General features: G+C 33.4%; 3 protein-coding genes and 1 long non-coding RNA gene across 5 annotated transcripts; 3 read left to right on the top strand and 1 right to left on the bottom strand.

Annotated features, from left to right (window-relative positions):
* Positions 1–1732: 1732 nt before the first annotated feature.
* Positions 1733–3925, top strand: LOC108193587 (uncharacterized). The gene is made up of 2 exons (XM_017360304.2): positions 1733–2079; positions 3372–3925. The coding sequence occupies exon 2, from the start codon at positions 3396–3398 to the stop codon at positions 3696–3698; it is 303 nt and encodes a 100-aa protein (XP_017215793.1). The 5' UTR covers positions 1733–2079; positions 3372–3395; the 3' UTR covers positions 3699–3925.
* A 223-nt stretch (positions 3926–4148) lies between these two features.
* LOC108194239 (uncharacterized) lies at positions 4149–9501 on the top strand. The gene is made up of 2 exons (XR_010285726.1): positions 4149–4413; positions 8960–9501. It is a non-coding gene; the product is annotated as an uncharacterized LOC108194239 (long non-coding RNA).
* A 1910-nt stretch (positions 9502–11411) lies between these two features.
* LOC108194092 (probable polygalacturonase) lies at positions 11412–15086 on the top strand. Its single transcript, XM_017360994.2, has 5 exons — positions 11412–11980; positions 12598–12718; positions 13050–13298; positions 13590–13743; positions 14132–15086. Exons 1-5 carry the CDS (start codon positions 11525–11527, stop codon positions 14655–14657), a joined length of 1506 nt encoding a protein of 501 aa, XP_017216483.1. The 5' UTR covers positions 11412–11524; the 3' UTR covers positions 14658–15086.
* A 260-nt stretch (positions 15087–15346) lies between these two features.
* On the bottom strand, positions 15347–17939 carry LOC108193832 (uncharacterized). Of its 2 annotated transcripts, XM_017360660.2 has the most exons (6): positions 17836–17939; positions 17129–17497; positions 16575–16792; positions 16260–16388; positions 15760–15891; positions 15347–15681 (listed from the first exon to the last, which is right to left on the bottom strand). In XM_017360660.2, exons 2-6 carry the CDS (start codon positions 17466–17468, stop codon positions 15562–15564), a joined length of 939 nt encoding a protein of 312 aa, XP_017216149.1. In that variant the 5' UTR covers positions 17469–17497; positions 17836–17939; the 3' UTR covers positions 15347–15561. The 2 variants fall into 2 exon arrangements, with proteins under 2 accessions (XP_017216149.1, XP_017216150.1); XM_017360661.2 differs by lacking the exon at positions 17836–17939 and having other exon boundaries at positions 16575–16775; positions 17129–17482.
* Positions 17940–21613: the final 3674 nt, after the last annotated feature.

Raw genomic sequence — 21613 nt, 5'->3', positions numbered from 1 at the left:
TTTTAACCTGGTGAAAAGCGACGAAACACCTTAAATAATAGAGTCGACTATTTCAACAAGTGAAAAGATTTTAGTTATACTTTAAAATTTTAGAAAAATTCCGGTCAAAATTTTGTCATTTTAAAATTCCACCAACATTTTCCAAAATTTTATAATTTTTAACACGGTCCTAAAATTTAGAAAAAAGGACCCCAATAACACAATTTTGGAGTTTAATGCCCTGAATAACAAATTTTATAAAAATGGCCTCATCTGACCAGTAAAGACGCTTGGCTATTAGCGTTTAATGTAAAGGAGCAACGCTAATTCGTTTAGCGTTTTTGAAGTACACACCATGGTCTAGTCTTTCATTTTACTAGCACAAACACACAACACACTCGTGCTCTCCTTACAATAAACTATTATATATATATATATTTGACCCTTTACATGGTTTTTCAAAAAATATAAAAAATGTTGGTTCAATTTAATAAAATAAATTAACAATCATTAACATTTAGGGTTTAAGTTTGGGTTGTAGAATGATTAATTCATACTTTAAATTAAATTGGCCGACGGTTAGGGTTTAGGATTGCCCAAATCCCTCGAGCCTAAACTCTAATTAATGTGAGGCTTTAGGGCCGAAGGCGCTAAAGCCGAGAAACCAGCGGAATAAATTAATTTACAATCGTTAACATTTAGGGTTTAGGTTTGGGTTGCAGAATGATTAATTCGTACTGTATATTAAATTGGCCGACAGTTAGGGTTTAGGATTGAGGGTGTAGGGCCGGTAGGCCCTACTCCCTCGAGCCTAAACCCTAATTAAGCGAGGCTGAAGGGCCGAAGGCCCTGAAGCCGAGACGTCGGCGGAATGATAATTTTATAACCGTTAACATTTAGGGTTTAGGTTTGGGTTTTAGAAAGATTAATTCATACTGTATATAAATTGGCCGACGGTTAGGGTTTAGGATTGAGGGTGTAGGGCCGGTAGGCCCTACTCCCTCGAGCCTAAACCCTAATTAAGCGAGGCTGAAGGGCCGAAGGCCCTGAAGCCGAGACGCCGGCGAAATAAATTAATTTACAATCATTAATTTTTAGGTTTAGTTTTGGGTTGCAGAATGATTAATTTGTACTGTAAATTAAATTTGCCCTAAACACTCGAGACTAAACCCTAATTAATTGGAGTAACTAGTCTAATAAAAATGTGAGACCAAGTAATATTTTTGATGTTGAACGAAAGTTTGTACAATTGGTCTTGGCAAATTGAAAAAGCCCATCACTAAAAGCCCAACAAAATTGAAGTGTGGAAGTTTGAGAAAAAAATTTAAAAACGCTGAACGAAGTGGCGTTTTAGTGTAAATTCAATAATAAACAAATAGAAACGATAGATGAAGCAGCGTCTCTTGCTAAACTAAAACAAAGACGCCAAGTGAAGTACCGTTTTCCAGTTTTAAAATAAAAAAAAATGAGCTAAACGCTACACGATGTAGCGTTTTTGTTTTTTTAACAGAAACGCTACACCAGCAGCGTCTCTATTTGTCATTGAGGGCCATTTTTCGGGTATTTGATATTTTGGGCATTTTCATCCTAAATTTGGTTATTTGGGGCCGAAACCCTAAAATTTATTCAATAATATTTGCACGAAATTATTTAGCTCTAACGAATTTAAGAAAAAAATCAGCGCAAAAGAGGGGAAAAACAATAAGCCATAGCTGTAAGTCTGTAACGTGTGAATTGCAGCGCAACAAGACGCGGAAGCGCCGGACTTATTAAACGGCCTCAGGAGCAGCGAAACGACAGATAAATAAGTAAACCGAGAGTCCACCGTACACCCTCATCTTATATTACTTACACCCATCCTATATCTATATTTTGACACGCTTCTCGCCCCATAAGACTCAACTACTACTTCCTGTCTTGTGCTGTTTGTTTACTTTCTTCTTTCTTCTTTCTTCTCTCTCACTCTAGATCAATACATAAATAGATATTTTCTGGCTGATTCAATTGCTTCTTCAATTAGCATCTAATTCTACTTTTTCTTACATCCGATCGGTTGACGAAACATTGTTCTCTGTCATTTTCACATTCTGTTCTTCACTTGTAAGTCTCCTTTTCTTTTTTGTTGCTATGTGAATGAAATTTTATATTGTTTTAGTCATACTCTCAGATCTGTTTATCTGGAGTTTAATTCATGAGTTTTATTTTAGGTTTTTGATAATCTTGTGTGTTGATTAATTGTTGTGTTTATTCACTGATCGTGCTATAGCTAAAAAAGTATGTTGTGCTGGTTTGCTGTGTGATTTTTTGATCTATCGGGTTTGGATCGATTGCTTATATTATTGAATGGATGATAGTTTAGAGATTTTCGATTATAGTGTGCGACTGTTGTAATGTAATTAGTGTTAAAATATTATGTTTAGTGTGGTTTCAACACTAGGAAGATCTGCTGAATCAAGTGTTCGAGCTCACAACTAGTTAATTTTTAGTCTCGATCATACAAGACTTTCTGAAATTTGTATTGCAAGAGATGTAGCAAATGAAATCTGGATGTTATATAATTAATTGGACAAAAGTTTTGAGGGCAACTTTTTTTTGGGAGGCTATTTGTGTGTTCATTAAGTGATGAAACATTGAATTAAAAACTACTGTATGAATTAATGATATTACCACATATTGTCTTTTAAACCTTTGAAGAAATTTTTTGATTATGACAGTGAGAAAATTAGACTTAGCCTTTACATATTACGCCGGACTATTGGCTTGTTTTCTTTAATTTAAAGCACTAATTTCATTTAATTTTAATTTATCTTCCATCAATTAAAGTACCTAGTGAGAGGGTAGTAATGTATATATTTAATATATTCCCCAAAATGAACTGCAATTGAAGGAGGACAAACAAACCATAAAAAGTTGAGAGATCATAGTCATTGCAAAGAACATGGCCAGCTCAGTGTGATAGTTACAGTTTTACCCTGTTGAGTTAAGGATTAGTTTATCCAAAATATTTGACTAATAGTAGAATATCGTGTTTAAAGTATATTTGCATATCAAAGTATGGCTAGGACTTCCGTCTGGTATGGGCACAGAGTATAGCTGAGCTGGGGAATTGGTACAGAGTATGGCCGATTTTCGAAAAGAAGATTTCTATCCGGCATTATAAGCTGCTGCAGGATTTCACTGCAATATAAGAAATTACTGCATGTATTTAAAAGCTCGTTTCAGCTTTTAGATTGGGTCCAGTATATGATTGCATTATATATTGAAAGTTGAAACTTTATATAGTATGGAACCACTGGATGAACCCCACAGCCCTCACTTATTAGTAGATTTCTATAGTTTTAATGCTTCTCTAAACTTTTTAACTCACATGCACTTGTTATCATAAATTGTAGGATGAGCAAATTTGTTGTAAAACAATGGTCCTCGACAGCAAAATAACTTCTCCTCATCGAAGGCAGAATTCTTTTAACTCTCCATCTTTTAGGAAGCCATACACACGAGGGGATGAATTAGGCAGCTTCTCAACACTTATTAACCGGCACCGCTTCCTCCTAGTAGCTCTTGTCTTGCTGACCTTTCTCTGTACTATTTATCTCTACTTTGCAGTAACATTTGGGTCCAATGATTCATGCTCCAGCCTGAGTGGTACTCAAAAGTCATTGTGTCATCTGAAGCAGGCTAAAGAATCCATCTCAAAAGGAAAATTAAAGTTTTTCTAGTAGCAACCAGCTGTTCTGATTATGTTGATCTTGTCAACCAGCTGTTCTGATCATGCATACATGAACAATGGATAAATGTTGTTATAAGAAATATATGTAACTACTTTTGATTAATTTTTATTCTCATTCTGAAGTTAGTTTGGTGAGATTAAATATTTTCCTTTGAGAGGATGATAATGTATTATTTCACCACAATTTTATTGCTTCACCTTACAATTTTTTTACAAGTGTCCTTTTTTTAAAATAATTATTATCATTTTAATGCATTTGAGTTGTCTATCATGCCAGTGCATAGCAGTAAGTTAATGGTATTATCCCAATTCAGTTCATGATTTGGTCTACTCTAACCAAATCGATGACAGTGATTTTTAAAATTCAAACCAAACTTGTAGACTAAATTATTTAAAATTGATTTGATTCAGTTTTGACTATAATTTGATTTCTAATTAAATTTATGCCCTGTTTGGTAATCTTGATTTGATTTCAAATCCTGTATTTGTTCAAATCCACTGTTTGGCAAACTTTATAATATCTGGATTTGGATTTGTCCAATTCCATCAGATTAAAACAAAAGCCAAAATTAAATAATTGGAAATGCCGGTCAGAGATATGTCATTTGAAATTAAAAAAACAGAACACGCGCAGCTCCTTCGCTCCTCGCCACGCCTCGCTCTCGCTCCTCGGTCCTCTTCTCTCCCGTCATCCTCCGGTCTCGGTGCGATTCTCTCTCCCCTCTCTCTCCCCTCTCTCTCCCCCTCTCTCCCTTTTCTCTCTCTCTCCCCCTCTTTGTCCACTCTCTCTCTCGCCCTCTCTGTATCTCTCCTTCTCCTTGTCTCTCTTGCCGGTATTGGATTAAATTGTTGTCTTTTTATTGCTTAACTAGCATAAAAGCCCGTGCGAGGCACGGGGCTCTAGTTTTTGCTGTATTTTAAATAATATTCATATGTCATTATATTGTTCTTGTACGGACCTTGAGTTTGTATTATGTTTTAAATAATATCCGTGTGTCATCATATTGTTTCGAGCGTAACTATTATGTTTTACTTTTTGACAAAATATGTAAACATGAAAAATGTAATATATGCAAGCTAATAGCATTAATAGTAATAATAAGTACTATTCCCTCCATTCCATTTTATATGACCCTTATTCTTTTTTGAGACATCTCTAAAATAATGAACTTACTATACTTACTATTTTTAAACACTACTTATCACTATTACACACACTACTTCTCTATTTTATACTCTTTTATATTAAATAAACACTATTACACTCACTACTTACCATCACTATCTCAAATCTATTATTAAATTTTGATATATTCCACCACTTTACCCACTTTCCAACTAAATTTCCTCTTTTTTACTACTTTTTTCTTAATCTCCGTGAAAGTCAAATAAGGTCACCTAAAATAGGACGAAGGGAGTATATTTTTAAAAAAAATTATAGATCAAAAACTACATTTGAACTGATATTTCTATATTCAAATTCGTTAGGATATAGAGACCATCATCATATTATCAATGTTCAAAATTATATTCGAAATTAATACTGAAATTTTAAATTTTAAATATATTATACCTCATTAAAAGAATCTGTAATTTATTGTTGAAATTATTAAATTATTTCAACTAATATACCATGATTTTTGATAAAAACCTGTTTTTGATATGTGAATTACGATATCCTAAATCATGATTAAATGAAGATGTGCGGTCCGCGTTGCCCTACATTTATTTCTTCATTTTTGAGCGTACGTTTGCATAATTATTAAAGTGATACATGATGGAGCAGATCATCAACACATTCTTTTTAGCATATGTTGCACACATTTTGTATAAATAAAAATTGAAACATGTGTTGTACGTAAAAAGACACGTACCTTATTTTATTATAAAAGTATCAATTGAACTACTAACAATATAATTGCACCCCAAAAATTTCTGACACCTTTGATGTGTCTTATCCTTTTATTTTTCATATCAATTATAAAGTACTTCAATGTATTATATTTTTATTGTTAATTTAAAAATATTTGATGAATATTACTTTGATACAGTATGTTATAACATTATCTCGTTATAAAATTTTAATTTTCTATAATTAGTTTTTTGAGCTTGTCTATTAAGACTTTTAATGATTTTTCATGTAATCGTTATAAAACAGATCTCAAACAAATGATTTTATGGAATTTTAAATAGCAAAAAGAGAGTAGATATGAGTTAGGCATCATGAAGTTCATAAAACCATAAAATATTTAGTTCAATTAGTCGTGTAGTTACTTTTTTAGCTTTGTGCAAACTCACATTTTTAATATTTTGATACTCGTATTTATTAGGAATGATCAATGTGGCATATCATGTTCAATTGTTAAAGATCAAGTTATATATTCGATATTTTGAATCATGAAAAAACTATTCTTGTTCTAGTCCCGTTTAACCAGATATTAGTTTCACCGTATCGCATCAGATTATCCGGTTCAGAATTAATTATATTTTATTAGTTTAATTTGTAAATGATTAATTTAACTGTAGTTTGAATCATTTTATTTAACTGGTATGTTATATATTGGATGATGGCATATTAAAAATTATAGTTTTAAGACTTTAATATATATAACTTATTTCTCTGTGTTATTTTATTTAACAAAGTAAAATTTATAACTCAAATCTTTTTAGTAGTTCTCGTAAACGCGTTTTATTATTATGTGGTTGACTTTTGATTAACAATATAAAATTTCCTTAAATTCACCTTCATATCACAAGTTATAGTATTTCAAATACATATATCATCAAAATTATATCATTTAGATATATTTTCCGACACCAAATTTGATGTATTGTCACTATCCTTTATATCTATAATTTTTTTAAAAAAAGATTTAGTTACACATCAAATTCTGAATTCATAAGTTTAAAATAAAAAAATATTCTACATAGAAAATATTCTTTCAGTCACCTTATTTCGTGTTCTCCAAAATATTGTAATCTCTTTGTAAATTGCCTTTTATAATAAAAGAAATTAATATGACATAGCCCATGTTGAAAGCCCATCAATTTTTCCTTTCAAAGATGCTCGCTTAAACCTCAGTTTTTGTACTTATTTCTCACATTCATGACTTAAAATTTCTATAATATTGTATCGGTGCTCGTTTAAACTATTAAGTTAGATTTGAATTCGAATACGAATTATATCTATTTTTTAAAATCCGAATCATGGCACGAACTCGATTATTCATATTTTTTTTAATTTTAAATTTATTTATGTAAATAATTAATTTATAGATATTAATCTATCATGTAAACAATATATGAGACTTAACTGAAATAATAACTCATCTCAAATAAATAAGATATTGAGACGAATATAAATACAAAAGTTTTAAAGTATGTGATTAATGCTTTTGAGTAATAAACTAATTGTTTGTGTAGCTCAAGTGGTTTGAGTGATGTATTTGTATTGGAGAGATCCCGAGTTCGAGCCTCATGAATAACATCTTTTTTTTATATATATGAGAAGATGTTAGGTTCGGAGTTAGGCTCAGGTTCGGAGCTAGGTAATTTATTTGCTCAGGAGGGAGGCTTGACACGAACCTGTTGGGCTACTATATATATAAGTAGATTTGATATCTGTATGTATATATGTGCGTGTAATTAATTTCACAGCTCTCATTTTTGTAATTAGGGTTTAATTTTGTGTATATAATCTGTGTAGTTGTCATTTTGATTTCTGCTCTATTTTACTTGTGCTTGTGATTCCTGCTCTCTTTTGTGTATATAATCTTGTGATTTCTGCTCTATTTTACTGAGAAGCTTTCAGTCGTCTGCTGGGAAGTCATCATCTGATTGTGAAACTTTTTGTGTTTGTTTGTAATTGAGGTTGTGAACTTGTGGGTTTGAGACTGGGCTCGGAAATGACTTGACTAGTTTATTCGATGAATGTAGTTAGAACTAAGAAGGCAGCTTGGAATGTTAGTAGATGGATATAACTACTCCGTTTTTATTATTTGTAACAAGAGTCTAACTTCCTGGTTTTGGATATTATTAAATGGATCATTTGGTTGATTTTTGTGGCTTCAGCCATGATCATATATGTATATGTGCAGTGTTGATCTTATTTAAGCCTGTACTTCAGTTTTTTCAAGCATTGTCAAAGTATTTGTAATCTGTAAACTAGTTGTATTATAGCCAGCAAAGCTTTCTTCCTCTTATTACTCTTTTATTGTTTGGATGTTATTTATTAATTAACATGAAGTATTACTCTTGAAGATTGGCAGAATTACTGTAAGGTATTAAATTCCTGGCCCTTTCTAAATATTTTTCGAAATTCATATGATTTAAGAAGTAATATATCATGCTGTTTAGAAGTTGTGGTCTGCAAAAAATGATGTTTTGTGTTATTTACTATCTGTGTCTGGTTAATGATTTGTTTGTTATCTGCAGAAAGTTAGTAATTTTACATGGATGTGCATAGTTAAACTCTTGGCTTTTGTTTCACTTATTTTATGGACTTGTCTGCAGTAGAATAGTTGATATCAGCTTTGTTGCTTTGAATTTCAATCCTATAGCATAGCAGGGGGGTACTGTAAGACATCATTGAGTTGCGGAACAAATGTGGCCAAATTATTTGATTTTGATTTTAAACTTTAACATCATTGAGTTATTTGATTTTCAGTCACTCTGTACTTGTTGTTTTTGGGAATAACTGTTTTTCGATGCTAATGTTTGCAGCTGTGGCATGTAAACTATCAACTGCATCAATTATTTGTTCCATGCGCATTAGCTATAACCATTCTGTTGGGGAGTGTTATTAACAATTCATGGCCAGAATGCTAGATGTTGTTTCCTTATAGGTACCAAATAAAGAATAAGATATCACAAGAATAACTCATTCTGCATATATCACAAGAATAACTGACTGTTTAACTTGCTATATGTTTTGCTAGACAATTGTTTTAAATAGAAACCTTAGTTATATACTTTCGCCGCAATGAGCAAGTATTTCAGATTACTAAGTTAACATTTTTCTAAGATAATTAATACTGATCATCATTTTGCTCTTCACTTCTTCTTAGTTGCATTACTTTTGTGTATGTTAAGTAGTGTGTATGGTGCGTGGTCAGTGTCTTACTTGTGTGTCTGATCAGAATCATGCACAAGTACACCGGAGGATTCTTGTATTACATGTCAATCTGATAGAATTTAGTACTTGTAACGTGTGTTTGTAAACAGGCTGACTAAATTTGGATTATTGTACAGAAGAACCCCAATGCTTCCAACTATCAGAACAAGAGCATTGATAATTGGGATGATATATGCACTCTATTTGCATCAGATAGATTAACTGGTGAGAGTGCTGAGCAATATGAAGAATCAGCAGCTGCAATGGAGATGGAGAATGAACTTGGCAGCGGCGGTGCCGGTTTAGAGGCAGCTTCCGGGGAGTCAAACAAGAAGGTCAAAAGAGATCGTCTTGCAGATGCAGTGACTAAGTTTGCCGAGTCTTTCTGTGAGTATGTGAGTAAAGCACGTGGCCCTCCAAGACCCTCTAGCAAAGAGATATATGATGTCATATCTGTTGTTCCTTATATTTTTCGGATGCAAATCCGGAAAGGCGTGAAAAGTTTTATGAATGGCACAATCGACATGTTTGAAATGCTTAAGAAGCCTGCCGGATACTGATAAATTAGATTGGGTTTTGTTACACATTGATGACTAATTAGAATATTTTATCTTAGACTTTATTTGTAATTTTGAATGAGATTAAATATCTATCTATTTCAAAATATTATTTAGATAAATATTGAAGAACGCATTTGTGATTAAATTTGGAGTTATGATTAAGTTTTTAAGTAAAAATTTGTTTAAATTCCAAATTTAGCTTTTGAAATATTAAGATATCCCAAACAGTGGATTTGGATTTGAAATCCAGGATTTGAAATTCTAATATTCCCAAACAATGGATTTGGATTTCAAATTCTGGATTTCAAATTCTGGATTTGAAATCCTACATTTCAAATGAAATCCATGTTTCCAAACGGCACCTTATAGAATTCAATTATTTATGCTATCGTGGTTCTAAAAAAGAGTTTGGATTAAATGTTTCATTTTATTGAAAGAATTTTGATTAAATGTATCGAGAGTGACTCCGGCAAAGATGGCAATCGGGTCGGTCGAAACGGGTTTCGTAAAAACCAAACCTGAACCCGAATTTTTTTTACTAAACCCAAACCTGAATCCGAACCCGAAAAAACCCAAATCACTAAACCCGAACCCATCGGGTTTGTTCGGGTTCGGGTTCGGGTTTTCACATACTTTAATAAGATATTATCAATATTTGATTCGAGTTAAAGGGCTTCTGAGTTTGACGTTGTTGAAATTGATCTAGAAATTAGAGAAGACAATGGATTGGCTTCTAAGAATGAAATTGTTGATAAATTAAAAACATCAAAAAGAAACATTAGCTCAAAATATCTGGTATGAAGGAATATAATGATAAGAACTATATGAGAGTTGAATAAGGGTTTGCAGTATCACAATGGCTAGTCGTCTTTAATGATTTGAACCCACATGTATCCTTGTTGCTAATCTCAGTCAAAATATTAGCCTATAACATATTTATTTTGAACCAAACTGCTGAATATATGTTTAATAATAATAGTTCAGTAATGTTAGACTTTAATGCAAAAGTTTGTTCAAGCTATATTACTGTAGTCCTTTTTAATACTAGTATTAGTAATATAACATATAATATATTATATGTTATATCAATTCTACTCTAAATTATGAAAGATTCTTTATATATATAAAAATATTATTAATATAATAAAATGGGTTTCGGGTCGGGTTCGGGTTTAGATCGGAACGAAATGAGTTTCGGATTTTCGGGTCGGGTTCGAAACGGTATGCCATAAACCCAAACCCGACCCGAAAGTAGTTCGGGTTTAAAAATCAAACCCGAACCCGAAATATTCGGGTTTGGTAAAACCCGATCGGGTCGGTACGGTATCCATCGGTTTGATACAAATTGCTATCCCTAGACTCCGGTTATGAAAATTTCTTAACTAAAGAATGAGTTGGCATATCAAAAATAAAAAATATAAATAATATCATGAAAATATCACACTCCAACCATATTCTCTTCTTATCTATAATTTTAGTTAAGCTCTTGTGAATAACTATATATTTGTCGAATCACTGCAATGTAAATAAAAAAGAAGTTAAGCGGTTAAAAAGAAAAATAAGTAAGAACCAATTAAATTTTAGTGATTAAGGGTGCATTCAACTGAGATTTTAATGAATTTTATATAATTTATGAATATTAATAGATTGTATATGATTTTGATTTTATGCGGATTTTTGATAAATTATCGCAGAGTCCTAAAGCACAATTTTCAAAATCTCATGGATTTTGATCAGAAATTAAATAATAATCTCACAAAATACATCAGTTTATGAAATTCAAAAAAGTTCGTCAATATTTGAATACATTCATATTTTAATAATATATTTTAATTTATCCGAATTAAATATCATCGAATTTTAAAATATAATTTAAAATTCTGAGAATATAACCAGATTTATAATATAATTTCAATTTCGATTCAATACCTCAAAAATTCTAATAATTTTTAAAAATTTAAATTAAATAAACTCAAATTTCATGAATTAAATTATTTTATTTTTTAAAATTCTCGGTTCAATACACGTGAGACTATTTAGTGTTAAACCCCTGAAAAACTATAGAACACTCCCCTTTGTTTTCTTCATCATCGTTCTTCAGCTCTCTTAATCAACTCTACCACCCCCTACAAGCTCAAATCAATGGCTCTAAGCCACAAACACCAAACCTCGTCAGACTCCCCCACCTATCGCCACCACCACCACCACCACAGAGGCGTCGATTACAAGCGTTCCGTCACGCATTTCATATTCTCGCATCAACTCCTCCTCACTCTACTCTGGACCTTTGGATTCCTCCTCATCTTCATCTGGCAACGCTCCGCCGTCGATCGTGTCCTGGAGTATCGCCGGTGGGCCATACCTTCACGCCCTATTCCCAAATTGAGGTCGTTAGTCCTCGATTTGCGAGATTTTGGAGCGGTGGGAGATGGATATACTTTGAATACGGCGGCGTTTGAGGAGGCGATTAGGGAGATTAAAAGGCGCGGAGGCGGTCAGCTTAATGTTCCTCCGGGCAATTGGCTTACTGCTCCGTTTAATCTTACTAGTCATATGACTCTTTTTTTGGCTCAAAATGCTGTTATTCTCGGTATCGATGTAAGTGTATACTTAATACTCGGCACATTTTGAATATTCAGATGTCTTGTTTGTATTTGTAATTTTATATGATTGTAGTTGTAATTGTGGTTGGTTTAAGTCGATAACAAAGTGTAATAGTACTAGACCAATTCGATTAGTTTGATCGTGCAAACAATTTCATAATCTGCTTAATTAATCGGGTTGGGAGAAATAAGCCTAAAATGTATGTTGTCATGGTATCCTTGCCTTGCCTAATATGCTAATACAATTAAGTCGTAATGAGCTATATAAAAAGAATGTCAATCATGATCACGATGTGCTCAATTAATCAGATAAGGAGAGATAAGCCTAAAAAGTATCCAGACATTGTAGCTTTGCCTTAATGCTAGCACTATTGTAGTAATGAGATTTAAATGCTACTTACTCCTTAGCTACTCGTCATGCACTTACTGTTGCTTTCTAATATAGCTCATCAGTCCTGAGATTAGATGTTTTATGCGGTACAATTATGAAAAAATGGATATGGTTGTGTGTCTATGTTGCTAAACATATGGTTGTGGAGTTTGATTGATTGAGACATGCATGATACAATGATGGAAGAATGCCTTACCTAGTTTCTATGTCTTTTGATACAGGATGAGAAGTACTGGACGTTAATGCCACCATTGCCATCTTATGGATATGGCAGAGAGTGTCCTGGACCTCGTTATGGAAGTCTAATTCATGGCCAAAACCTTAATGATGTCGTCATCACAGGTCAGATTATGCAATTTTTACACTTCTCATTTTCTTCATTAAGTCACAGATTGACTTGAAAGGTGAGACCTAGAATATTGGCTATAGACACAAAGTTGAAGTATGAGTACGTGTAGTGGATTTATTTCTCCGGTCTGGCATCCATCTAATGTACTTGAGTGCTTTTTCTGTATATCTTGACATTCTTTGCAGGATGAAAATCACATAATACACATTTACTTATATTTTTATAATGATTACAGTTTGTCAGACAATTTATTATTAATGTTATATTAAAAGATCTTGAGTTGGCATGACAATTATGGGTATATAATCAATTAATCATCAACAGGCCATAATGGTACGATAAATGGACAAGGTCAAACATGGTGGAAGAAGCATCGTGAAAAGCTTCTAAAACATACAAGAGGACCTCTTGTACAGATAATGTGGTCAAGCAACATTAAGATTACTGACATAACTTTGCGTGACTCTCCTTTCTGGACCATCCATCCCTATGACTGCAAAAATGTTATTATCAGAAACGTGACCATCTTGACTCCATTGTCTGATGCCCCTAACACAGATGGAATAGATCCTGGTATGTTTGCATCAAGATTTAGAATTATTATATTTGTTACTGTTTCTGTTGTCACAAGAATATGTTTCAAGGCTTATTGTCACATTCTTGTGAGTGAGTATGGATAAGTCACACATGTAATGATATTTGCTAGTTGTCTAGTTCTTGCTGAAAATCTTCTGGATTCTGCGTAGTTATCTGAACTATTGGATTGAGGTTGTGCTGTTCTTGCTGTTGTGTAGTCATGTGCATGCAAAATAACCAGTGCTTCTAGCTGTATGTATATGAAACTGGAATTTGTGTTCAATGCAGATTCATGTGTGAATATGATAATAGAGGACAGCTATATAAGTGTTGGGGATGATGGAATTGCAATAAAGAGCGGTTGGGACCAGTATGGAATTGCATATGGCCAACCTTCGATCAACATTCTCATTCGGAACGTCACTGTGCGTTCTACAGTGAGGTGAGAATGTCATCAGTTTTGTGTTTAATTTAGCTACTGCATGAATCATCTACTTTTACATAGCTTTTGGATAAAGATGGTTATATTCATTTTTCTGAAAAAGTTTTGTGATAACAGTCTTACTCTTATAGCATACATCTGTTAACACTTGACATACTTATTTAGTTCTGGTTTACTACATTATTATACTGAAACTGAATGAAGTCTTTTTGGGTTCTAAAAAGACAGCCAAAATCTTGGGTAAACAATTATCACTTCAATCATTCTGCTAAGAAAAAGTCCCTTTAGTATGTTGCATTGCTCATATAGAATAAACCGTGCTTTATATTAGAGTGTCAATATTATGTTGTTTCATATATTCTGATGAAACCCGCATGCATCTTAACAGTGCTGGAGTATCCATCGGTAGTGAAATGTCTGGCGGCGTTTCAAATATAACTGTGGAAAATCTCCTTGTATGGAATTCAAAAAGGGCCGTTCGGATTAAGACTGCTTCTGGTAGGGGTGGATATGTTAAAAATATAACTTTCCGTAACATAACATTTGACAACGTCAGGGTGGGAATCGTGATAAAAACCGACTACAACGAACACGCAGATGAAGGTTATGATCGAAATGCACTTCCAGTTATTGACAACATAAGTTTTAGTGGAATTCGAGGCCAGGGTGTTCGTGTGCCAGTCCGTATCTATGGTAGTCGAGAAATTCCTGTGAGTAATATCACTTTTAAGGACCTATTAGTAGGAATATCATATAAAAAGAAACACATCTTTCAGTGTTCTTTTGTTCAAGGTCGTGTAATTGGAAAAATCTTTCCCGCCCCTTGCGAGAATCTTGATATTTATGATGATGAAGGGAGGCTTGTTAAGCAAGCAACATCTGATAATAGTGTTGATGCAGATTATGATGCTTGATAGATAGCCTTCAGATATGGGTTATGTTGGTTTCTGCTCAATTCAACTGTGTCAGAGGACATTTGAAGAGGAAGATTGCAAGTTGCTGGTTCAAGATTTATCTAATGAGAGGAAGTATGGGCGGGTCTCTCTTGGGAGGTTGTGAATGTATGATCATCTGGCGACAGCTTCTGCATATGAGAATTTATCATGTGGATTCAACCACAGATTTGTGATTTCCCAGGCTTCAGGATTGTGGTTTCAAGTACACTTCTCGGTTGATGACGGTGATTCTCTGTGCTACTTGTCGTGTGTTGCTGCAGGAGTGCTCTTTAACTTGTCATTTTTTAGGCCGTGAAAATTGTTCGGCAAAGTGTAACATGATGAAAAAGTAGAGCGACTGAGATAATATTTTCATGTATAACCAAGAAAATGAGTATAATTAGAATCAGAAAATGAGTACAGGGCAAAATTTACTTTTGATCCATAACTTGCATAAAATTTAAACCCAGATTTGGTGCATCGTGGTGTGTTGCCAGTGATGCAAGCATAAATGAATTGCATCATGAACTGGTAAAATGAATGAGATGATCGATTAATCTTTCACCACAAAATTTTCGCCTGGGCCATTAATTTTTTCAGTATTATATCAGGATGTCCATGTATTCTCTGTACTTGTAAAGATAAGAATATAGTGTTGATACTTTCGCTAAAAAGCTAAAATTATCATTTTTTTTAGTGATCACATCTTAAATAAGATGATGAAAAAGTACAAAATGTTGACAGTGTTCGAGCTGTTTCAATCAGGCCCTGCAAGATTAATTCAACTTCAAGTGCAGTGACAATAATGTTGAGGTCATATTCATTTCTATTTTAGTTCCGTATCAACAAACAGTCCCTTATTACTCTAATGCATGTGCAAGTCTCAATCTTGAATAACATTTAGTTCTTTGAGCCAAGCTGTGTGAAGTGGACATGGGTCAGGTTTCCCAGCTGCAATTGCTTTCTTGGAGAGCGAGTAGAACCAACCATTTCTCCATTTAAACTGTAATTGAACCAGGGGCTTAGATAAATGAAAATAGGTTACAAAACCATAAGCTCTCATAGAATTTAGGGCAATTACCTCTTTCACTGCCGTTGGGAAGTGGGAGACAGCACGTGAATAGGCACATAATCTATCTTCCATAGCTTCTTCGAATGTTATACTTTTCTCTGCTGCTGCCGCTGATGCTAGTTCACTGATGAGGCTAGAGACCTAGAGAAAAAACAATACTAAGCTGTAAGTGTCTTTTCTATTCATGCTTATGCTAATGTCTAGAAAAATAAAACATCTTCAAGATAGGCGCTGGTGAAGGAGCAAACCAGTCTTGACGTCTAGACACTCCAAAGGTTGAAGGGACGAAGAATTAATCAATAAATGTTTTATTTAGTTGGGGGAAATTAATAATTTAACAGAGAATGTAATGACATGTAATTTTCCCATCAAACTTTGATCTTCTTTACATTATTTTTATTGTATTGCTACTGCGTCTCATCATATCTGACTTGACAGACTGCAGTAGAATCAGATTAACAAGCACATTAGTTTAAATGATGATTCACCAATATCCTAATGGGTCTTACCTCAGAGCGGAATTCTTTCTCAACAGCCCCAACTGTAGCCCCTGGATGGCGAGCTCCAACCAGCATAAATGCTGAAATCCATATAAGCTTCTCCAACATTTGCTTTTGAAATTCAGTCTTTTCCAGGACCTGGGAAACCAATTGAAATCGGTTCCTGTTAATTATGCAGCATGTAGCTGTATTGCATAAGCTAAATTTCTAATGACCAAAGTAACTCAATTTTTTCAACTGGAAATCGAGATTGCTCATCTACACTTGTTTTTAAAAACATAAGATCAAGCCAAACATACAAGATGCATTTAAAATATCATTTACTTTGCAAGTAAGACCTCCAGCTTGCAATCTTGCAGCCACAGCAGATGCCCACTTTCCATAAGCGGCTGTAAGTCCCTCAGGGTTCGTATCAGTTATCCCATCAATAGGAGGTTCACCAAGTTTTGATACTGCAAAATACGCCAAAACTTGGCCTGCATCACCTAGCCCTTTACTCTCAAACCACGGTTCCATCATTCCGTTCTGGAAAAAGACCAAATCTGCTAGATTGTTAAGATCAATCACAACACACGCCAACTCAACAAAAAAATTCCATCACAGAGTATTGACCAAAACAATCTCAAATCATGGCTCTCATACTAACATCATACATCAGTGCACATATAAACTCTAGTTCATCACATCAAATTTAGCACCAACGAAGAATACTATAATGATCAAAACAAATTATACTTCCAAATACAGTAAAACCTTGATGAATGAATAAAATTATCTGGTCCCAACGATATCGAGGTTCAACTGTGGCAACTAATCAGTGGACAACATCATACAACCAATAAAAATCAAAATACGGGGGTAATAATAATTGTTTGTACCGTTCCAGCGGGACTTAGGAGTGGAATCAAGAACAGCATCAAGATCATCATTTCTTGTACAAACCAAAATAGGCCCTTCAAAATCAAGAGGCACAGCTTCACCCCTTTTCACCAACAAATCATCCCCACTTCCCATGTCTTGAAGAGCTCTTCCCACCCTGCCCCCACCAACTATCACAGCGGGTCCCACCTTAGTGGCCATGGAAGTAGTAGAGCTTGAAGAAGATGATGGTGAGGATAAAGCTCTGATCTTTAAGCAAACAGTCGCTAATCTTGAAGTGGGTTTAGTGTAATGGTACCAAAGAGAAGAAGAGCTAGAGACTGAGAGTGCGCTGGTCATTGTTGAGTTTGGTTGTGCTGGAGGTTGAGGCTAGAGATGCACAAAAGATCTGTTCGGGCCAGATCCAGACCGGGCCAAAAAAATCCGGATTTTTTTGAAACCAGATCGGACCGGGCTTTTTCAAAAATCGGGCCGGACCGGGCCGGGCTTTCCCAAAAATACTAGGCCTGGTTTAGTTATAAAAAGCCCGGATTTTTCAAAAATCCGGATTTTATCCGGATTTTTTGGAAAATACTAGGCCTATTTTAGGCCTTCGGATCGGGCCGGGCCAGACCGGGTTTTTTTCGGATCGGGTTTTTCAGATTTTTTTCCAGATCAGATCGGATCGGATTTCAGATTTCAGATTTTTTGAACATCTCTAGTTGAGGCCATGGTTTTTTTCAGAATGTGGTGGATTTGTTTGGTGTGGGTGCATGAATTGAGCCACTCGTTTGAGCTGAGCCCTTTATCTTTTGGGGTCCAATCAAATTGTTCTTCAAATGGGTCGAGTGGAATCGGGTCATGGGTCCAATGCTTAAGAGCATATCACATGGGCCAAGTGTTCATATAATAAAATATGTATTTTTAAGAGATTGTTAGTTTTTTATTAAATAAGAATTTCAACCGCATTTTTTATTTATATTCTCTATTATTATAATATTATATTCAAATCAATCAATATCAATCAATCAATATACTTATATAAAGGAGAAGCGAGGGGCGTGTAGGTGGCGCCTCTCACATCGCTCCGTTCTATTTTTCTAATTTTTTGGAATTTTTGGATGAAAAATATCAAAAATTAGAATTACCTTTTTTATTTTTGGGTATATTAGAAGCAAGTTTCAGAATCTGATTTGTTTCAAATTATTTATGGAATATAATAGCTTGAAAGTTTTAATCTGATTTTGTTTCAGATTATTTAATTATGGGAAAGAGTAGCACACAAGTCTCTCTCCACCTATAAATACCCCTATAGATTGTAGATTTTGGATCATCTAAACACTATATCTTCTCTCACAAAACCACAACCCTACATTTCTCTCGTGATAATTCTCGATCTCAATTTCTAACTCCGTGGCGCCGTTCTTCTGCAACGATAAGTAAAGGTTGTTGAAAGCAAAGGTAGTTATAGACCACTATGTTGGAGTCGACAAAGCCAAACATAGGAAGCAAAGGTAGTTATAAACCGCTATGTTGGAGTCGACAAATCCAAACATGGGAAAAGAATATAGTATTGAGATGGTATTGATGGATTATATCAATAAATTAACAATTAGTAATGTATATTTGCTGGTTATTGTTTTATAATATTTGTTTTGTTCATCAGACATGTTTGTTATTGTTAATTTTTATATGATTTACTTTGTATACAGGAAAAAATAATTCATGCATTATATGTTTGCTTCGTTCAAGCAACTTTTAAGTGGAGTTGTTTATACAGTATTAAAAAATAAAGATTGTTACAAGCAAGGGTAGTTATAGACCGTTATCTCACAGATTTAAGTTAGATGTTTTTGTGCACAATCAATCCAAAAAAACTTGAGGAAGGTGACAATGTAAGAACATGATTAGTTTTAAAAAAAACACAAATAAAATTAGGATTCATCATGCTTTAAATTGTTAAATTACCTGTATAAATTTATTTTCATTTTTTCACCATGAATTATAGTTCAATTTTGTAATTTTATATATTAGTATTGGTAAGATTTTTATAATATAAAATTTATTTTATCCTACAAATATTAATTTTGAAACATTAATATACTTTTTATAGACAGCCACAAAATTATTTATTCTACAAATATTAATATTTAATTATTAATATAATTTTTATAGGCCGCCGCAACGCGCGACTTCTGAACTAGTTGTAATAAAGAGAGAAAGATGGGAAAGAGTGAGAAAAAGAGATAAATGAATATTTTATTTTTTCAAAATAGTGCAAGGAATGTTCCACAATCCTTAAAAATGAGAAATGAAGTTGGCATCCTAATCTTTTGAGAGATTACTAGCACTCTGACAGAGTTAGAGTTGTATTTTGTGTCTCTATTATAATAATTTAAAATATTATATAGCTAATCTACTAGAGATGTTCTAATACGAAGGAGAAATAAATAACTTTCAAAACCAGCTTTCTAGAAGGAAAAAAAAAAAAGAAACTAAATAAAAGTATGACGTGATTGCGAGCTCCAGGACATCCTCAAAATCACCTGTCTTTCCCTATTTTTAACTAACCAATAATCGTTTTCTGTTTTAATTTATGGAATTAAAAATTGAATTCCCTCCTTTTTCACGTTATTTGTCCTTATTATATTGAATTTCCCTATATTTTTCTCAGCACTATTTCTCATTTACTAGTTCTCATGTATTTGTATAATAATATTGAGAAATGAATATAACAATCCTTATTGAAGTTTTTAGAAAATTCTAAATTACTACTTTTTCCGTCCCTCTCATTTTTTTACGGTTTTTTCACACTTCTTGACACACATTTGAAGGCGCATATAAAACATAGTTCTATCATTTATTTTTGAAAATTTTCTTTTTTGTATAAAAATTTAAACATCAAATTTTTATTCAAAAGAAAAAAGTTCAAAATAATTTATCAACCTACGTTTTACGAGAGCATTAGAATGCGTGTCGAGCCCTGTCTCCCAATATAAACAAATGAGGGGGACGGAGGGAGTAATATTTTGTATTTATAATATTTATAAGAAATTCGCTCCGAACCGAAAAAGCTTCTCACTGGGTTTGAGCAGGTTGGTAAGGTTAAATTGTTCAGGTATAGAGAGTACTCTCTCGGTGCCATTTTAATTAACACTTATTTTTTTTTGGGACGTCCCAAAAAAATGAACCTATTACACTTATTATTTTTGAACACTACTTTTCACTATTACACTCACTACTTCTTCCACTCTATTCTACTCCCTCCGTCTCAATTTATAAGTCTAGTTTGGAAAAAAAATTTGTCCCAAAATACTTGTCCCTCTCTTCTTTCAATACAAATTTATCTACATATTAATTGTGATTTTTTTGAAACTCAACATTATTCTCATTTCTCAATGCACTAAATCCTTATATTTATTGTGATTTTTTTGAAACTCAACAATATTCTCACTTATCAATGCACTAATTAATGATACATGAGATAAGATTCCATCCAACCAACTTTTTTCTTAATATGTGTGTTTATTCCAAAATGGACCTATAAATTGAGACGGAGGGAGTATAATAATATAAACACTATTACATCCACTAATCTCCGTGAAAGTAAAGCATATCAATCTTTTTGGGACGGAGGGAGTAGTATATTTAATGTGCGTGGATGACAAAATGACTGAGTTTAGATTGAATGCACGCGTAGCTGGATTCACTGAGCTACCTGCAGCCGTGGACCACTGTACCCATCATAGCCTGATAAATGGCCTTTCAGCTTTGTTCACGCACAATCTAATTCTATTCCTTCACAAGTTAAACAAAAATCTTTTTTAACACCTTCATTCCAAAATAATAGTCGCTTTGATTTTATGCACGTAGTTTAAGGTGTAAAAAAACATGCTTCTATATAATATTTTTGAATTTTTCTTTTTCTGAATAAAAGTTTAACATTCCTATTTTTATTCAAAAAAAGAAAATTTGAAAAATAATATTTAGAAATATGTTTTTTATGCACCTCAAAATACGTGCAAAAAATCAAAGCGACTATTATTTTGGATTGGAGAGGGTATCATCTTACGTTAATTGTACTAGATTCTTTTAACAATCAACTTACATATATTTAATTTTCATCCATGTAAATTATTTTGCCTCATGTAACATAATTTTTTTCAAGATAGTTTGCAAAAGAATGCAAGCTTATATACCTTACAAATTAGTGTATGTTCGGGATGAATCATAATCGAATTCAAATGTCCGAGGATAACAAAGGATAAACCCAGCATTTCGACAATCTATTTAGAAGTAAGTGTAAAGCTCTAGCCACACATATGTGATATGTCATCTCGTACTACAGTTCCATTCAAATGTAGTTCCCGCTCGGACACAAACAACCAAACAACGTCAAACCACTCGAAACTCACATATTTCAAAACCCACTCATCTCAAACTCAAGTACTCGTACCACCACTAGTTGACAAAACATACACCACACACAACACAACGTTTTCGAG

This window comes from Daucus carota, chromosome 7 (genome assembly GCF_001625215.2).
Source record: "Daucus carota subsp. sativus chromosome 7, DH1 v3.0, whole genome shotgun sequence".
Lineage (NCBI taxonomy): Eukaryota > Viridiplantae > Streptophyta > Magnoliopsida > Apiales > Apiaceae > Daucus > Daucus carota.
The sequence above is the reverse complement of the archived record's forward strand: the minus strand, read 5'-3'. Positions and strand labels throughout refer to the sequence as shown.